At 45.8% G+C, this 18416-nt stretch overlaps 1 protein-coding gene across 1 annotated transcript in view; it reads right to left on the bottom strand.

The window, feature by feature from the left end:
* LOC147684258 (putative cation-transporting ATPase 13A4) overlaps nt 1–18416 on the bottom strand; it is a 415657-nt gene that overhangs the window by 19868 nt on the left and 377373 nt on the right. The window contains exons 27-28 of the mRNA XM_086944655.1: nt 10187–10365; nt 9124–9212 (exon numbers count right to left, since the gene is read on the bottom strand). Of these exons, the coding sequence (XP_086800781.1) occupies nt 9124–9212; nt 10187–10365 (268 nt within the window). The remainder of the gene's footprint in view (nt 1–9123; nt 9213–10186; nt 10366–18416) is intronic.

Raw genomic sequence — 18416 nt, 5'->3', positions numbered from 1 at the left:
ACATGACTGCAAGCTGATGCTGAACAATTAAGCCTCATTGTGCATTGCGTAAAATATTGCAGTTCATGTTGGCTCACTATGGTGCAAATGCAAAATATATTAATTCTGAATTATAGTGTTTACTTCACATTACATCCTCTCCAAGTGGAGTAAGTTGCTACGCTGCATATATATACAAACTTTGTTACTCATGTCTGCGCCTGGCATATATACAAGTCATCCGCTTATACTGTGTGTGGCGTACTACACAGTCTCATTGTATTAGTGTGTGTCATACATGTTGAAACATAACATTTGCACAAATTATAACTCAATAATAAATTTTCAAAATTACTTATACAGTGCAGAGTTAAAAAATAGGAATGGGATCATGTTGTCGGGAGGGGTCCCCCTCTGGATTATAAATGGACAGTTAAGGCTTCGTCTGAATTCAATCCATTAGGGATTTTTGAATTTAACAATATTATATATCTTGATTCAAGACGTCTTAAGGCTAGTCTTCGGTTTCCACCCCTTAGGTTTCTAGGGACACTGTCTATGACATAATAGGATATATGTTTGATATTCCCATCATGTTGAGTATTTATGTGTCGGGCCACAGGATATGTTGGATCGTTGTTTGTAATGGCACGCAAATGTTGGAGAATTCTCACATGAGCTTGGTGAATAGTGCTCCCAACATAGCGTTTGCCACAGCTGCAGACCAGAACATATACGGCATACTCCGTTTTACATGAGTAGCCGCCCCTGATGGTGTAAGGTTTATTTCTAAATGGTACATTGACCTCCTTCATGTTCAACCCTTGTTTACAGGCTTTGCACTTCGTGCATTTCTTAAAGCCTTTTTGTGGTGGAGGCCAAATGACTGGTTTCTTTAGTGTAGGTGAATTACACACTAACTGGTCGCGCATGGATTTGGCCTTCCTAAATGTTAAACTAGGTCTGTTCCCATTCAGGTATCCTATTACTGGGTCATTTTTAACCAGGGGCCAATGTTTTTGCAAAATTCTCCTGACCCGGTTGTGGTACATATTGTAGCCAGTTATCATCCTAGGGGGGGTTGCCTGCCACCTTTGTTGATGTCGTTTTATTCTCCAAGTCCTTGGGGAATAGCAGATCCTTCCTGGTTTTAGTTTTACATTTGCTATCAGCTTTTTTAAGGGTTTGTGATTTATATCCCCTCTTACGTAATCTCTCAAATAAGTCAGTCTTGGCTTTGGTGACTCCTTCCTCTGTGCTACAATTGCGTGTCATACGCAAGCATTCCGCATAGGGGATAGACTCTTGGAGTTTGGTGGGGTGGAAACTTTGTGCATGAAGCACTGCATTACCTGCTGTTTGTTTTCTGTAGGTTCTTGTCTGAATTCTGTCATTCTCTACATAAATTTCTATATCTAGACATTGGAGCATTTCCTTGCTGGTAGCGCAAGTGAATTTTAAATTTAGGCTGTTCTCATTTAGGTCTTTGGCGAATGACTCTGCACTCTCAATGGTACCCCTCCAAAGGATAAAGATATCGTCGATGTAGCGTTTATATAAAACCACATTTTCAGACATGTTCACCTCGTGTTTGATGGCTAGTACCTGCTCCTCCCACCAGCCCATATGCAGATTCGCATAGCTGGGGGAGAAGCAAGTGCCCATTGCCGAACCTTGCAGTTGCTTATAGTGCAGTTTATCAAATAAAAATGTATATATATATAGCAGCCCGTCCCGACGTTGTCCGGGTATGAATTGCTGCCGGCCAGTAGTATATTGTTTTGTAGGATTTCATTTTGATAGCATTTCTTATCTGTGACAGGCCTGTGAAACGCTCCGATTCACAGTGCACTGCTGATGCACTTAAGAGTGCACGTTCATGAAGGGCCGAATGTACCACATGCCCCCAGCAATTGTCACGCCCCCAGCACACGCCCACAGCACAACGCAGACACGCCCACAAGGGACTACTTTTCTGGCACGGTTCTTTTACCTTTTTATTGTATATGGTGGGCGTCTGCATAGCCTATGTCCTTCTGCTGTAAATGCCCTTTCCAACGCTGTATTGGGTGTTGTGATTGGTGCTGTGGTTCCTGAGATTACCCGCCTCAAAGGTTTGGGCTCTTTCTTTATTATATTAGTATAGATGGTCAATCTATATTGCATTTCTCACTACAGATTTTGTCGTTTTGCACTTGTGTAAATGCTAGTCGTTATTACTCATCTAAACAGCTCTCGTGTCCATTATTGAGGAAGAAAAGTAACACAACTCCAAATAGCCCCATATTATGTGTGCCGCCTCCAGCTTTTTAGCTAACAGCACTTTGCACGTTTGCATTATTATGCCTTACACAGAATGCTAAAAGCAAACCTAAAACTCCCAGAATGCGACGTGCTGATGGCAAAGACCCAGGAGGCTCTGAAGCTGCCACACATGACGTAAGGCTTCTTGCCAGCAATGCTGTTGGACGCAGGGACTCAAACCTGTGACCTTAGATTATATATGCTTCTTTTTCAGAGGGCTCACATACCCCATGAGATCCTTAAGATCCCAACCCTCTCCGTCCATTAAAAGTGGCAATGCCTCCGTATACGCCATGTACAGTCTGCACACTTCAAAACAAAAACCTTTCAACAATATCCCTGTGCGAATTCTGACACTTCTTGTCCTAAATTTAAAATAAAGAGGGTTGCAAGTCAGAAAATACAAAGAAAAATATGGCTGGATGCAGGAGTGGAGAATTTGAGAGTCCGTCCTTTGGGACTTGGGCTGTGTTCTTTTTATTCAATATATTTTCTGCATTTTTGTAATGTCCGAGCCCCTATAAATCCTTGCTGTGCCGAGTCATAAGTAGCAGTGCTTAATTTGTAAACTAATAAGTGATGGTGCCCAAAGTTTTTTCCCAAGCCTGTCCCGACGTTGTCCGGGGGTCCCCCTTTGCGCACCCGCCACCTTCAGGGCCCCTAATTAGCTGCACACAGTTCACCGCTCCTCCCCACGCTGGATGGGGTATTTGTTTAGAATCAAGTGTCCACTTTTTAACATACACGCTAGATGCCACCTTTCACCTCAGCCTAAGTATTCCCATGTTGGCACACATGACGATACTGCAACTGAGTTATGAATTAATTTGCCCAGGATTACTTATGTTTGAAGGTAGAACACTGTGATTTGGACTCTTGTCTTCTCTGCCTCTGAAATCGAAACTGCCTGCGGTACTTGTGTGTAAGCTTGTGTTTTTTTGGTTTTGGGCATATCGGTTTTCTCCAGGAGAGCAAGATACTTTAAAAAAAAACTCGACGTTTTTTGTATTTCTTATTTTGCTAAAAGCCCTCGCTTGTCTGCAGTATTTTAGGACGGACGATCCTCCCCTCGCTTCACCTACCTCAGCCTGAGTTCCTCGCTCCTGTCCGCTGCTCCTCGACCTCCTCGCGCTCCTGTCCGCCACTCCCCCCCTCCTCATGATGTCAGCACGCACGTTCACGTCGTTAGCACACACGGCCGGCGCTACTTCCAAGGGACTACTTTTTTATGGATGTATATTTTTTATAGAACGTATATTTTTTGGGTATATATAGCCTATGTCACTCTGCAGACCCTGACAATTCTAATGATGTATCGTGTTTTTGGATTGGCGCTGTGGTTCCCGAGTTTACCCGCCTCAAAGGTTTAAAGTTCTTACTTTATAATAGTAGTATAGATATATATATATATACTAGCAGCCCGTCCCGACCTTGTCCGGGAGCAATCAGGCTTCCCCGACCCCCGCCTGCGCCGACATTGTCCAGAAGCCCGGGCCCCCGCCCGGCCCGTCCCCCACCTGCCCTGACCCCTGCCTGCCCCGACATTGTCCGTGGGTCCCCTTACCTCAGCCGCCGCTCCTCCCCCGCGCTCCTCAGTTTACCGCTCCGCCGCTCCTTGCTCCTCACCGCCGCTGGTCACCGCTCCTCCCGCCTGTCTGCTGCTCGTCACCTCACCGCCGCTGGTCACCGCTCCTCCGGCCTGTCCGCTGCTCCTCACGTCACCGCTCCTCCCCCGCGCCATGTCCGCCGCTCCTCGTCGCGCTCCTGGACGCCGCTCCTCCCCGCGCTCCTGACGTGAGCACGCACGTCGCGGCCGGCGCTACTTCGGAGGGACTACTTTTTTTTTTAATGGATATTTTTTAAATAACGTTTTTAAAAAAAATGTATATGGCCTATAACCATCTGCACACCCTGACGATTACAACGGTGTATCGGGTGTGTGGATTGGCGCTGTAGTTCCCGAGTTTACCCGCCTCAAAGCCTCAAAGTTCTTCCTTTATTATAGTAGTATAGATTATAAAGAGAGAACGCTCAAACTTTTGTGCCCGAACAACGTTGTTAGGGGGTGTTAGCGTTGTAAAGAAATAATGTCCTTTTAAATATCCTTAGTTATGTTTGTGATCATGGGTAAGTGTGGTTATATTTTCCACATAGCAAAGCAGCATCAAGTAGCGTAAAGTGCCGTCAATTACTATACATCATGCCTCTTTTTGTAATGTAAATGCGGCTTATTGAAATCCTCCTGTTTTTGTGTACCTGTCCGCCCCCTGTGTCAACGTGTAATGTAGTGTTTTTGTTTTTTGAAGTGTAAGGAGTGTTATGTAAATCTTCCTTTTTTTGTTTTACTGCCAGCCCCCAACCATCAAGTTGGTGAAATCTGCGTCAATTAGTATACTTCATGGCTCTTTTGTCAATGTAAATGAGGCTTATTGAATTCCTCCTGTTTTTATTGTCCTGCCCGGCCCCTGTGCTAATGTGTAATGTAGTGTGTGTGTTATTTGAAGTGTAAGTAGACTTATTTAAATGTTCCTTTTTTCATGTTAGTGGCAGCCCCCAACCATCATGTTGCATAAATGTTTGTCAATTAGTATACTTCATGGCTCTTTTCTCAATGTAAATGAGGCTTATTTAATTCCTCCTGTTTTTGTTGTCCTGTCCGGGCCCTGTGGTAATGTGTAATGTAGTGTGCCTCTTTGTTGAAGTCTAGGGAGTGTTACTGAAATGTGGATGTTTTCCTTTGAGTGCCTGTCCCCTTAGTTGAACCTGTGATGTTTTGGAGATAGTTGAAATGTGTCAGCGTTATGTTATTAATTGGAGCGAGGGCTCCGAGCACGTCTTTTTCTTTCCCTCTGCAACAAAGTTACACGTGTGTAAAGCGCTATGTGACCGTACTTTTTCCAATGACAGCGTGTGGTCCTAGCACATCTTTTTTCTGGCCCCTGCAACAACGTTGGACGTGTGAAAAGCGCCGTCAATTAGTGTGTGTAATGCCTCCTTCTGTAATGTAAATGAGGCTTGGTCCGAGCACAGCTTGTTCCTGGGCCCTGCAACAACGTTCGACGCGTGAAAAGCGCTGTCAATTAGCGTCTCTCATGCCTCCTTCTGTAATGTAAAAGAGGCTTATTGAATTGTCCGTATTTTTCTTCCCTGGCCGCCCCCTGTGCAGCCCCTTGCAACCACGTTATAAGTGTCTTTTGAAGTGTGTTTGTTAATGTGGAAATCGGCGTCAAAATCGGTACATTATGCCTGGTTCTGCAATGCTAAAGAGGCTTGTGGAATTCAGCGTGTTATTTTTTCCCCTGCCCTCTGACAATGTGTTTCTCCCTGTACTGCTCAGTTCTTTGACCGCGTTTGTAGCTCCGACAGCAATAATTGTAGGAGTGTTTATTTTAATGTATCACGTGCGTGTTTGACGTATGGCAGAAGGTTGTGAATACGTTTCTTTTGATTTAATGTGTTAGTTGAATGTAATGTTGCGTGATTGGTTGTTTGGTTAATGCGTGTCGCGCCATTGGTTGTTTGTGGAAGGCGCGGCCCAGAGTGTCCTTTTCTTCCCGAAGCCGCGCCCCTGCCGCGCCCCTTTGTTTATGTTGGCTCCGATCCGTGATGAATGTATTCAGTGAGTACTTTGCCCATTGCACAGGCCGAAGTTAGCGACTTCTTTATTTGCACAGATGCGAAAAACGCTGTTTATTTCACCACTGTGAACCGTAATGCTCCTGAAGTCGACGTGTATTAAACGGTGTTTATGTGTCCACTTAGACCTTTCTTGCTGAAGTCGCTGTGTTTTGTGTGTGCTTGCAGAAGCTGTGTTTTGTGTGTGCTTGAGTGCTTGAAGGGGCTGTGTTTCCTTGTGTGTGCTTGCTGAAGCTGTGTTTTGTGTTTGCTTGAGTGTTTGAAGGGGCTGTGTTTGCTGTAACTGAGTGAATGTGATGTATTTTGGGACCTGCCCCACTGCCGATGTTACCGCCCACATTAGTTTCCCATGCCTATGAGAACAACGCCCACAAGGAACTACTTTGTCCTGAATGATGTTTGCCCTCCGTAATGTATATGTTGTAGAAATGTATAGCCTATGTCCATCTCCTGGACCTCCCCTTTCCAACGCTATATTGGGTGTTGTGATTGATGGTGTACTTCTGGAGTTTACCCGCCTCAAAGGTTCCCAGTTCTCGCTTTATAATATTAGTATAGATATATATATATATATACTAGCAGCCCGCCCCAGCGTTGCCTGGGGCAGAAAGGGGCTGGGGGCAGTACACCCGCTCCCACCCCGACCCCCTCTCGCACCGACTCCCTCCCGCCCGACTCACTCCCGCCCCCCCTCCCGCCCCGACTCACTTTCGCCCCCCTCCCGCCCCGACTCACTCACGCCCCCCTCCCGCCCAGACTCACTCGCGCCCTCCTCCCGCCCCGACTCACTCCCGCTCCGACATTTTCCTTTACTGCTGCCTCCTTCTTGCCTCCCCCTGCATCACACAGTCTCGCACTTAACTTTCCCTTTCCTTACCTGTGCCGCCGCTCCTCACTGCACAGCCGCTCGTCACTGCACCGCCGCTCCTCCTTCGTCGTCATCACGCAGGTCGCGTCGCGGTCATCACGCATGTCGCGTCGCGGCCAGCGCTAGGTCCCGGCCGGCGCTACTTTCAGGGGACTACTTTGTTTACAAACTAAATTTTTTTAATTTACTTTTTTTTTTAAATTTATATAGCCTATGTCCATCTACACAACCTGACATTTTCATAGATGTATCAGGTGGTAGATTGGCGCTGTGGTTCCCGAGTTTACCTGGCCAAAAGGTGCAAGTTCTCTCTTTATAATAGTAGTATATATATATATATATATATATATATATATATATATATATATATATATATATATATTTGTAAATGTACCTATATTTTCGTATACTTGGATATGTGTGTAAATATAAGTATACTAGCAGCCCGCCCCGACGTTGTCCGGGGCAGAAGGGGGCTGGGGGCAGCACCGCTGCATGAGACGCGCAGCAGAGCAGCCAGCAGCGGGAGCAGCAGAGCGTACTCACCAGCATCCCGTGCCCAGGGTGTTGTTTCCTTGCCCCCGTTTTCTTGCTCCTGACCGCTTCTGGCCACGCTTGTTTTGTTGCTCCTTGCTGCTTCTGCCCATGCTCCTGTCCTGACTGCGGAGGCTGCCTGTCCGCCGCTCCTCTTCGCGCTCCTGTACGCCGCTCCTCCCCACGCTCCTGTCAGCACGCACGTCGCGGCCGCACTACTTTTTTTTATGGTAAATTTTTTAAAGAACGTATCTTTTTTTTTGTTACATAGCCTATGTCAATCTGCTTACCGACGTTTCCTATGATGTATTGGGTGTTTTGATTGGCGCTGTGGTTCCCGAGTTTACCTGGCTCAAAGGTGTGTGTTCTCTCTTTATAATAGTAGTATAGAGTATAGATATCACTCAAATGGTAATTCGCTTTATAGTATCCTCTCACTTTGCAGTCAGTGAAAGAAAAATAAACACCAATCCCATGTTAAAAGAATAAGCAGCAATTGTCAGAAGACATAGCCTGACCTTTGACCTCTGTCTTCAAAGCAACTGTAAATCTGCCAAGATAAACACAGAATTGAAAGGCATCTCTTTATTTCTTTATTGCTGGAACTTTCTGATCCCCCAAAAATCGTCTTGCAATGTTTGGGAAACGCTGCGTGAAACACTTTGTCTGGTCATTTCCTTGCAGCATTAAGCACTTTTGTAGCAAAAACATCCGAGAAGACAGTTTTAAGGGCTCAAATCCGCCCTGGTTTTGTGTGTACAACAGCTTTGGACTTCTGATTTGTCGGAAATGATTTGATATTTGATTAGCACGCACATTGACGCCCGTAAGCACTCCTCCTGTAAAAGGATAAGTTCTGGGGTCCTCTTCACCAGCCCTGTTGCCAAGCCCCCCAGTTAAGCACCACAATACTAATGAGCCGAGGCATTATTCTCTTTAGGGGAGCAGTCCCTCGCGCCAGCTGCTCGGGGTTAAGCTTTCTATAGGAATGCCGCAGGCTTCCAGTGCGTCTTTGCAAGCTCCTACTGCGGCGCTAAGGTTTAAGCACCTGCTGCAGAGATGTGAACGCAGCTCGAGTTCTGAGTCTCAAACTCCAGAGGGGTCTATCAGCAGGTCATCCTTCTCAGTGTGACAACATGAACTCGGCAAGAACCAGCGCCTCGATCTTTCTTTCTTTCTTATTATTTCAACACTTCAGGGAATAAGAACAGCCTGGGGAGCGTGCAGGCCGATGCTGTACAATATTTGGTATTCCATGGGATTTCTGTTTTATTTTCCTGCTCTTCGCGCCGGCCGCCTCAGGGAGCCAATAACAAATCTGTACCTTTACCTTTCTCTTTGAGGTGTCGTGGCATGCATGCTCTAATACAGCTACCGCGTCACGATTTCGTAAGCCAAACATTGGCAATGCTTTCATTTTTCCTGCGTGGAAGGAAAGCTTTAGCTTAAAGCTTTGTGTCCGTTGAGCCTGCTTGCAGCCCTTCCTCCTTTTAAAACAGCCCATCCGGACTGGATTCTTTGCTTCACGGCTTGGCTCCTCCCTGCGCTCCCGATGTCAGCACGCACATCGCGGCCGGCGCTACTTCCAAGGGACTACTTTTTTTTATGGTAAATTTTTTAAAGAACGTATATTTTTTGTTTGTTATATAGCTTATGTCCATCTGCTTACCCTAACGTTTCCTATGATGTATTGGGTGTTTTGATTGGCGCTGTGGTTCCCGAGTTTACCTGGCTCAAAAGTGTGTGTTCTCTCTTTATAATAGTAGTATAGATAAATATATAACTTAAAGACCCTCTCTTACCTCCAGTTTAGTTTGAATGCTCTCATTGTTGGTAAATGTCAAAAAGAGGAAGACTGCAATCTGTGCGACCATCAAAAACGAATGCACATCTGAAACAAAAAGAATACATGAAGGATGCAGACCTGGGGGCTTCTGTTGTACATTTGCTGTTAACCTGTATTGTCCAGTAAAGTTCTCAGCACCAAAATAATGTCCTTATGTACTGAACTCTGACAAACCAACATGTTAATGGGGTGGCATTAGAAATTTAGATTAGACCATGTGGCGATTGTTGATGTTGAAATAAAAAACTTGGCCTTCGCACATGTGCCTTAACAGTGACACGAGTATTGTTCTTAAGGAAAGGTGGGCGAGCCACCATCCCAACAGCACTCCAGTTGCCACTGGTCCAGCAGTCATTAATGTACATTGAAAGATCTCCCATCACAGTGGCTCCATTTAATGTACTAAGGGGCATCTGTACGAGCCCTGTGACCGCCTTTGTGTCACTTGTTGTGAGACAATGGAGGTGCAAACCATGAAATCATATTTAAGAGGCCACAGAAAAAAGCCACTTTGGATGGCTCCGAGTGGCTTCACAAATATGGAGTATGCGACTCAGCGCAAAGCGCTGCGTTGCCTTACTCTGCGCCAGAGAGGAAACCAATGGGTGTTGCGTGGGTGTTCCCACAAGGTCTTGTATATCTTGGAGTGTGCCAAAATCCATTGGAGTTGCACGGGAACACCCACGCAACACCCACGGAATGTCTTTCCAGGGCACAGTGATGCTCTGCAGCAGTTTGAACTGCCTTGCATCACTCCATATTTTTGAAGCCACTCAGAGCCACGAGAGGTGACTTTGCGTGACTTTACATATCTAACTTTGAAGTTAGTTTCTCACATGTACCATGTTGCGTGGTGCAAAAGGGATGCAGCCCTCTCATGAACAAGCCCCTCAGTTGTTTGACTTCTGCACTTTATGATTCATGTGTTATTTTAGATTTGAACCTTTGCACATGGATGTACTCCATCTAAGTAATTATTAAATGAAACTTGGCCGAAATACTATAGACAACATACTCACAGTTCGTGTACAGGGGCTTCCTGAAGGGCTTCCCCTTGGAGACAACAAACGCGGCTGTGATGCAGAGGAAACTCGTAATCACCCATAAACTCGTCGTTTCAAAGCTTTGTCCCTCAGACGCCTCCGTCTGAGTGCCATTTTGGAAAGTGGACATGTTTCCATTTTCAGAGATGCAAGCACTGCAAAAAAAAAAACAGTGTTTTAGTACTTTTTTCCCAAAGAAAACATATACAATCAAATTCAGTGCAGACATTGTAAGGTTTCCATAAAATTCCCTTAGCTGATGATAGTTTAAACATAAACATTATTTAAAACAACATGGGCATTTCAGCAGTGTGCCTCTTATTGAGTCTACATGTTATAGGGTAGAAATTGCCCTATTTGTGTTTTTTGTTTGTTCAGGTTGCAATTACTGAAGCAGAAACTATGCCAGTGTTCAGGTTTTTCCAGACTCATAAGTGTTGTCCTGGGTTGGGAGCAAGACTTTCCAATGTAATGATTAGGAAGGTTGCCTTTGCAAATCTTGGGAACAGCCAGAAAGGTTTACTTTCGATAGCACCGGACTTTAACTGTACTTCTAGTCTTGCAAATGCAAATGAGGGTGAGAGCATTTTCAGATGGAGAACAAAGTGAACAAATTCCATTCTGTGCCACTGATGAGTGCAGACACTTAATAAGTCTCCATACACGCACTTTGTCTCTCATCTTTACACTCAAGCATCCATTTATCCATCTACTGACACATCCTTCCACCCTGACACAACCACACAAACTCAATAACATAATCCAGATTACCTAAAATAATTAAAGTACAATAAAAAAACATGCTGCCTTTTAAACACGGAAAGCATGTGTTTGCAATAGCAAAACTAAACACAGTGGAAGGTGTCCGCCTTGCAAACCTTACAGTAGGTTTGCAAGGCGGACACCTCCATAGTCTAGATTTGCTCTTAAGTTCAAGCACGGCCTGCACATTTGGAACCAACATGTCGGCCATCTTGGAATGGTAAAACAAGAATGCACCATGGACAACACAGTACCATAATGATATCCTGGTTTAGAGGAAGAGCCTACGTGGAATGCAGCAAACTGCAGAGGAAATGAGTAGTAAGCAAGTAACCCGTTAGCACTACCCGGAGAGCTCTAGTATCCTCTTAATAAGCAAAAAAATAAAAAGACAATAATCAAAGAAATGAAGGAGAAAATTAAAAACGAAAGGACTGGCCTGCCAGCCCTGATGCTGAAGTGCACTTATTTTCAGGTGGATGTGCACACGTGATCAGAAAATCCCTCCATTCACTGGACAAAAGAGCCAATGACTGATGCAGACTGAGTCACTCCCCCAGAGGTTCCCTGCCAATGGGTGGAAGCAGAGTGCAAAGGACACTATGACAGACCAGCAGTAGAACAGAGTCAACCCAAATGCCCTTTCTGAATTTATATATGGATATATAATTATATATATGGTTGTATGTATTATTTAATGATTTGTTTTGATTACAAGATCCTGGAAGACATCTATAAAAAGAGATTGGCAAGAAGTATTACAGTGCAAATCTTCCTCCCTAGGATTGTCAGAGGCGGTAAGCAACACCACAATTTCGCCCACAAAGGTAATTTGTGTAAAGTAATACCTATCTGTAGGCTCAAAAACAGAGAAATACCAATCTACCCAAATATGTCAATTGACGTAAACATATGTTTTTTACAATAAATATGTCAGACCTACCCCCTTTATCATAACCTTATACAATAAACAATCAGACCTACCACCTTTATCATAACCGTATATAATAAACAATCAGACCTACCACCTTTATCATAACCGTATATAATTAACAATCAGCCCTACAGCCTAAAAGCCAAAACTCTCACTGCTGTATATATTTATATATTACAAAAGAAGGCTTCGGGGCATATTTACAAGCCCCTATCGCCACGGGAACGTCACTTTTTACAATGCTCCTGTGGCGATAGGGGCTGCGCCATATTTACAAGGCGGCGTTAAGCCACGATGCCTCCTAAATAAGGCCCCCTTTCACGCTATGCTTAGTGTGAAAGAGGAGGGCAATGGGCGTTGCTGTGGGCGTTCCACCGCAACACCCATTGATTCTGATGCTGCCTCCTATTTACGAGGGTGGCGTAAATAGGAGGCAGTGCCCGAATTAAGACCAGGGAAAAAATGTTTCATTTCTCCTTGTTTTTGCTGTTTTCATGTGTGCTGCGTTGTGCAGCACACATGGAAACAGCAAAAGCCAATGATAGTTTATGTACAGGGAGGTCCCCATTCCTGCACATAAACAATCCTTTGTAAACAATGCTGTTTTGTAACTTCTATGTGTGCTGCATTAAGCAGCACCCATAGAAGTTACAAAATAGCATTTAAAGATTGTTTATGTGCAGGAAGGGGGACAATCTTCCCCTGCACTCAGACGCCCTTGCACCATGATGGGAGGGTGCCTGCGTCGGCTCTAGGCAGCTAAATTTAGCACCAGTGCAGAGGGAAACGCAGCGCTGCACCATATTTTTGTAAATATGGTGCAGCCCTGCGTTTCTGAAGGGGTGGAGTGAGGTGTTAAGCCAGGAAGGCTAACGCCTCACTCCTCCACTTCCCTTGTGAATATGCCCCTTAGTCTGCTTTGAATTTATATTTGTGATCAGGCTGGTCCAGTTAGTCACCACTAGGGGGTGCAGCACACTGATAAGTTGCCTGGGCTCTGCAAAAACTTCTTTCGGATGGGCCCACTTCAGTTACTTCATGGAGTTGGAGCATATGTCAATTGTTTGCAGCTGAATGATTTTTTAGATCTTCATCTGAAAAGGCATTTTCCTCCAGGTTATGCTGTGCAGTTATACTTGAGTGTAAATTACGATGCATAATTTCACTGTTTCATAAACTTTATTCGACAATTAAGTCATAAAAGTATATATAAAATACACAATTGTTAATTAAAAAGTCAAAAAATAAAACCACAAAATAAATATTTAAAAAGAGTATTAAACTACAATAGACTATTGCCGAATTACAATTTAAAAAGGGCATACAATCAATTTCATCAATATACATTTATCCCAAGGAGTATTGCACATAAATTCACGAGAATTGACCCTAGTATATATAGGCAAAAACAGCTTAATCTTCACATAGTTACCACTGTATATTTTGTGCGGATTACCCAAGCCCATCTCAAGAATTTTGCCACGGCAACAGCAATTGTAGGCGTCGGATCTGTAGTTAGAATTCTCAGAGCCTCAGCATGCCTGTGTATCCCAAGCAGTTTACATATAGGCTTGATCCACATCATTCTAGGGGCAGTATACTAAGGACAGAAGAATAAAAAGTGACTTAATGACTCTTGTTCCTCCCCACACTTAGGACATCTGTCGTTACCACTTTTGTCTGCCCATTTTACTGTAAAAGATCTTACTGGGAGTGATCCTACCCTAAGCTGGAAATAGAGCTTGCGATCCTGTTGTTTACCAATAATGTCCCAATATTGTTCCAGTTTTGGTTGGGCTTTAATATCCATGAAACAACCAGTTAAGTGTGAGGAGAGACCCTGTGACCTCTCTTCTGTGATCACCATCTCCCAATACTTTTCTTTTAGGGATTTTTTAGAGGGAAAATGAGCGTTTTCCGGAACCTCCCATAGGTCCCTCATTCCTAATTTGAAGAGTATCGATCTAATGGCCTTCAGCCAATGTATTTTATGGCACGTGTCCTTAGCCATTATCTTCCTTAGACCCTGGGCATAATGCTGTAGTTCCTCTGTAGTCCATAATCGGCGCCAGTAAAGTACTGGCCGCAGAAAGGCAAGATCCTGGACCCCCTTTTTTCCAAGATCCCACATTAGCGGTATTAACGGGGTACTTATGGGAACGCTAGTCGCTTTTCGAAGGAATTCATTTTCAGCTACCGTTAGCTTTCTTAGATCTTCAAAGCCCCAGAGCTCGGCTCCATATAGGGCCGAACCTAAGACCTTCATCCCGTATACTTCCAATAAGGGGCTAATGGGCTTTGTTGTTGAGGAGGTGAATTTTTTCAAAGGGATGCCTGCCTGCTGGCGGAGTTTTAGCACCGCGATAGCCAATTGACTAGACCACCCCAGGTCTCTCTTAAGGGTAACCCCCAGGTAGGTGAAGGCATCTACCCGCTCCAGCGGGTAACCATTCATATTAATCAGCCCTCTGAAAGGTCTATTTATCCCGCACGTTTTACGACCGGTCAGGACCATATACTTAGTTTTTGTCGTATTTATTTCTAGGCCCCTATTTAGACAAAAATCTTCAAACCGCTTCAGTGCTTGCTGGAATCCACTCGGAGTCCTTGAAATGATGAGAGTGTCATCCGCGACCATGAGGATCGGGACCCGCTCACCAGACATCGCAGGGGCATCAGTCGGGACCAGGGAGAGGAAATCCGCAACCCCATTCACGAAGAGCGAGAACAAGGTTGGAGCCATAACGCAACCCTGCCTCACTCCACGCTCCACCGGAAAGGGCTCCGTAACCTCCCCCTGGCGACCCCACCGAACCCAAGCGAAGGTATCCTCATGCAGGCGGACAATCAAGCTCAGCAATTCAGGTGCCATCCCCAGCTCCGCTAGAACTTTCCATAGTGTGTTACGAGGGACCAGGTCGAAAGCCGCGTTTAAGTCAACAAAAATGGCATACAAAGTACCCTTTTCCAGGACCACGGTACGCCAGTATAACATAATAAACCGGAAAACCTGGTCTATGGTACTTGTTTTTGGGCGGAAACCAGCCTGGAGGTGACTCAAAATATTGTCATTATCAATCCAGGCCTCAATTCTGCCCAAAACCAGCCGTCTCATGATTTTTTGTAAGCAGTCAATTAGACTTATTGGTCTATAATTGGCTGCAAGCGACTTATCACCCTTTTTATATACCTGCACTATTTCTGCCCCTTTCCATGAGATAGGCACTTCCATCCCTTGGGCTATGGCGTTTGCCACATACAAAATATATAATCGCCAACGCCCTCTGTTGTTCAGAAATAGATCTGCGGGGACACAATCCATGCCGGTAGCACGACCCTCAGTGACTTGGTCCAACACCCTATCCACATCACTCAAAGAGAAGATAGGTTCCCTATACACAGGATGGACAAAGGCTCCTTCGCTAATATCAATAGCGCTAGCAGCATATTGGGGCTTAAAATAGTCAACCCAAGAATTACGGTTGACATTGTTATGAGGGCTCTCTCGATGTCCCCCCTATCCCATTTAAAGATTTCCCAGAAAAGTTTGGGGTTCTTTGCAGAGCACGCCTCTTTCAAATCCTGCCACAGGCCCTCTTCCCAATCCCTTCTAGCAGTGAGTTGCTTGAGCCTATAATTCGCACGAGCTAGCCTTATTGTACCCATATCTTTAGACTTTAGGGCTAGACCCAACTCCCTTCTATCTTGGCGGCAGGAGCCATCATACCAGCTCTCTGTTTTTTTAACTGGAATTCTACTTTTTCCTAATCTAGGTTCATGCATAATTTCAACAAAATAAGTATAAACAACAGGAGTAAACCCATAGACCTGGATGAGATCTGGGTGAGGGAGTATAAACAATCAACAATATCTCAACCGGTATTATTGAAAAGACTGGTAATAAGGCACGCATAAAACATTGCAAGAAAGGAATGTAGGGAGACTCATAGTTCGTTTGAATGTGCCCAAGGCATTGTGTATCTGAATGAATACAAGACATTTGCAGGACAAGTAAGAAAAGGGAAGAGAACGGAAACATTGGGAACAGTTGTAGCAGCGCTGTAAGCAATTAATACGTAAGTAACCCGAAAGACTTTGGGGCAGATTTATGAGGCCGTTGCGCCTCTTTGCGCCGCAATTGCGTCACTTTATTTGACGCAACTGCGGCGCAAACAATGCGCCCTATTTACAACGTAACGCATCTAGGAGATGCGTCACGTTGTAAAGCACTGCGCCATAAGGAGGCGTTCCTGCGCAGGGGGGGGGGGGGAAGGGGGGGGGCGTTCCAGCGCAGGAACGCCTCCTGAAAGTGGCTGAGTGAAATCTATGAGATTTCACTCAGTCACTTTCAGGGCAATGCTGCGTCAAAACCCTGCGCCTGCTTGAAGCAGGCGTAGGTCTTGACGCAGCATTGTGCAGATGGGGCACCCCCGAGCCTTGCAAGAGCTGCGTCGCGCTTGCGACGCAACTCCAGCAATGCGCCACATTTCCGGCACAGATGCGTCCCGCATCTGTGCCGTTTTTGCACCATGGTGCGCCGCATTATAAATGCGGCGCACCATGGGTGGCGGAGCTGTGGCGCACTGTGGCGCACGTTAACTGGCACATCCCTGGGGATGCGCCAGTTAACATAAATCTGCCCCCACGTGCACACAAGTGCTCGCGACACTCAAAAGTAGACGGCGCAGGTGACAAGTGAAAGCAGCGACGGCCCAGAGTGAAAAAGTGACAAATATATACAAAGGAACTACTGGTTCACAGGTAATTATTTACATGAATTTTGCAGATTTCTGCATTTTAGTGAACCAAGGTGAAGGGCGCCGGTAGTTGCGCTGGTATGTTGATGGTGTTTCGATCCTAAAGATTTAGGATCATCATCAGGACCAGACTTCTGAACGAAGGTGCAACAGGCTTGGAGAAATGATCGTAGCCCGAAGGCAGGTGGGGTACTGTGGTGGCAACGTGGTCGTAGCCCCGATCCACGTCAGGAGGAGCGGCTGTTGAGGGACGGCCGATCAGCGGGGGCCTGTAGCAAGGCGGGGTCCTTGTACGATGTGCCTGGGCCGGGACCCTGATCCTCAGGAAGCCGTCTCAGCTTGGATTCAATCTTTCAGCAGCAGAGGGACTGGACAGTGTGATATGGAGAGGTTGGCGCAGAGAATGGAATATGTCGGGACTCCCCCGCTGTGAGGCGAAGCCCAGCAATAACCCTGGCATAGAGCAGCTGCCACTGGCATTATCGGGCACAGAGAGGCCCCCACCCTAACATTTAAACGAAGCTCATCAAGGGCACTAGGGGCGACCCCCATCGCTGCACAGAGGCCCGCGCCACATCTACAATGTATGTTATGTTTAATTGATTAAACGTTGAACACTGTACATATATGTTAAAAGTTGTAGGCAGTCTGTCTTTTTGAAAGACATGTTTCAATAATGTTCGAATATGCAAAAAAAGACATAAATAGAAGTAAATAACCAATTGAATCAGAAAATGGTCTTAGTCTGTTTATTCATTAAACAGCCTAAGTCAGCCGTAAGGAGCTTGTTTGTTTAAAAAAAGTTGTATAGGCCCTTCCTGACCATTTCTGGGCCCAACCCCCCTCTTTCTTAAAAAAAAATATATTTATAGAGAAGGCACCTCAGTAAGAAACTGTCCAGAGAGAGTGCCACACGCACCTTGTGGGCTGCCAAGGTTTGAAGAAGAGAGACAAAGAACCCCTGTAGAGAGCAATGCACAAAGAGTACATGAAGGGAGCACCTCTGCAGTCATATACACTACGCAGGATCCGTGGGTGTGAACTGCGCCACACACACCCTGTCATCATGTGCGCGCAATCCCTTTTGGCAGTGTGTCACCACCGCAAATGAGGAAAATGCGCCGCATGCCCGCAGTGGTCAACGGACACCACCACAAGACAGAAGAAAGGCAATTCATAGCCCCAAACGAGGGCGCCCATTAACAAGGACCGAGAGTGCACAGAGGGCCGCACCAGAGAACCTGACTGCACGGGCAGCAGTCCGGGAGAGAGAGACCTCTCTGAAGAGGAGAAGCAATGCTGGACAGGAGGAGGCCACACCTGCTGACCGCCTGCGACACAGAATGGCCACCATGGCCCAGCTTTCAGCACATCACACGGAGTGAACAACCCTGCCAAGCATGCACAAACCTGGACAGGATCGAGCACTGCGATGGTGCAGCCTCGAGGCGCAAGCACTGCACCCTGGGGTGAAGAGTAGGGGGTAGGGAGGTTACCTGCCATCAACGATGCAAAGCACCAAAGAGATCCCAGAGGAGGGGCCCGTGTGGCCCGAATGCAGGAAGGACAGCATTTACACCCTAACTGCACTAGCACTGCCCACAGTGGGCCACGGAATATTCAGGGAGTGCCCCCAATACTGCCTTAAGACTGTGTTGTGCATCGGCCCAATAAAGGCACAGCGAGAGTCGCACATCCCCTAGTGGCATTCTGCCACCACTATAAAAGAAAGGAGACCCTCACCTCCCACAGC

The sequence above is a fragment of the Lissotriton vulgaris genome, chromosome 11, assembly GCF_964263255.1.
Source record: "Lissotriton vulgaris chromosome 11, aLisVul1.2, whole genome shotgun sequence".
Taxonomy (NCBI): domain Eukaryota; kingdom Metazoa; phylum Chordata; class Amphibia; order Caudata; family Salamandridae; genus Lissotriton; species Lissotriton vulgaris.
This window is presented reverse-complemented; position numbering and strand designations above follow the sequence as displayed.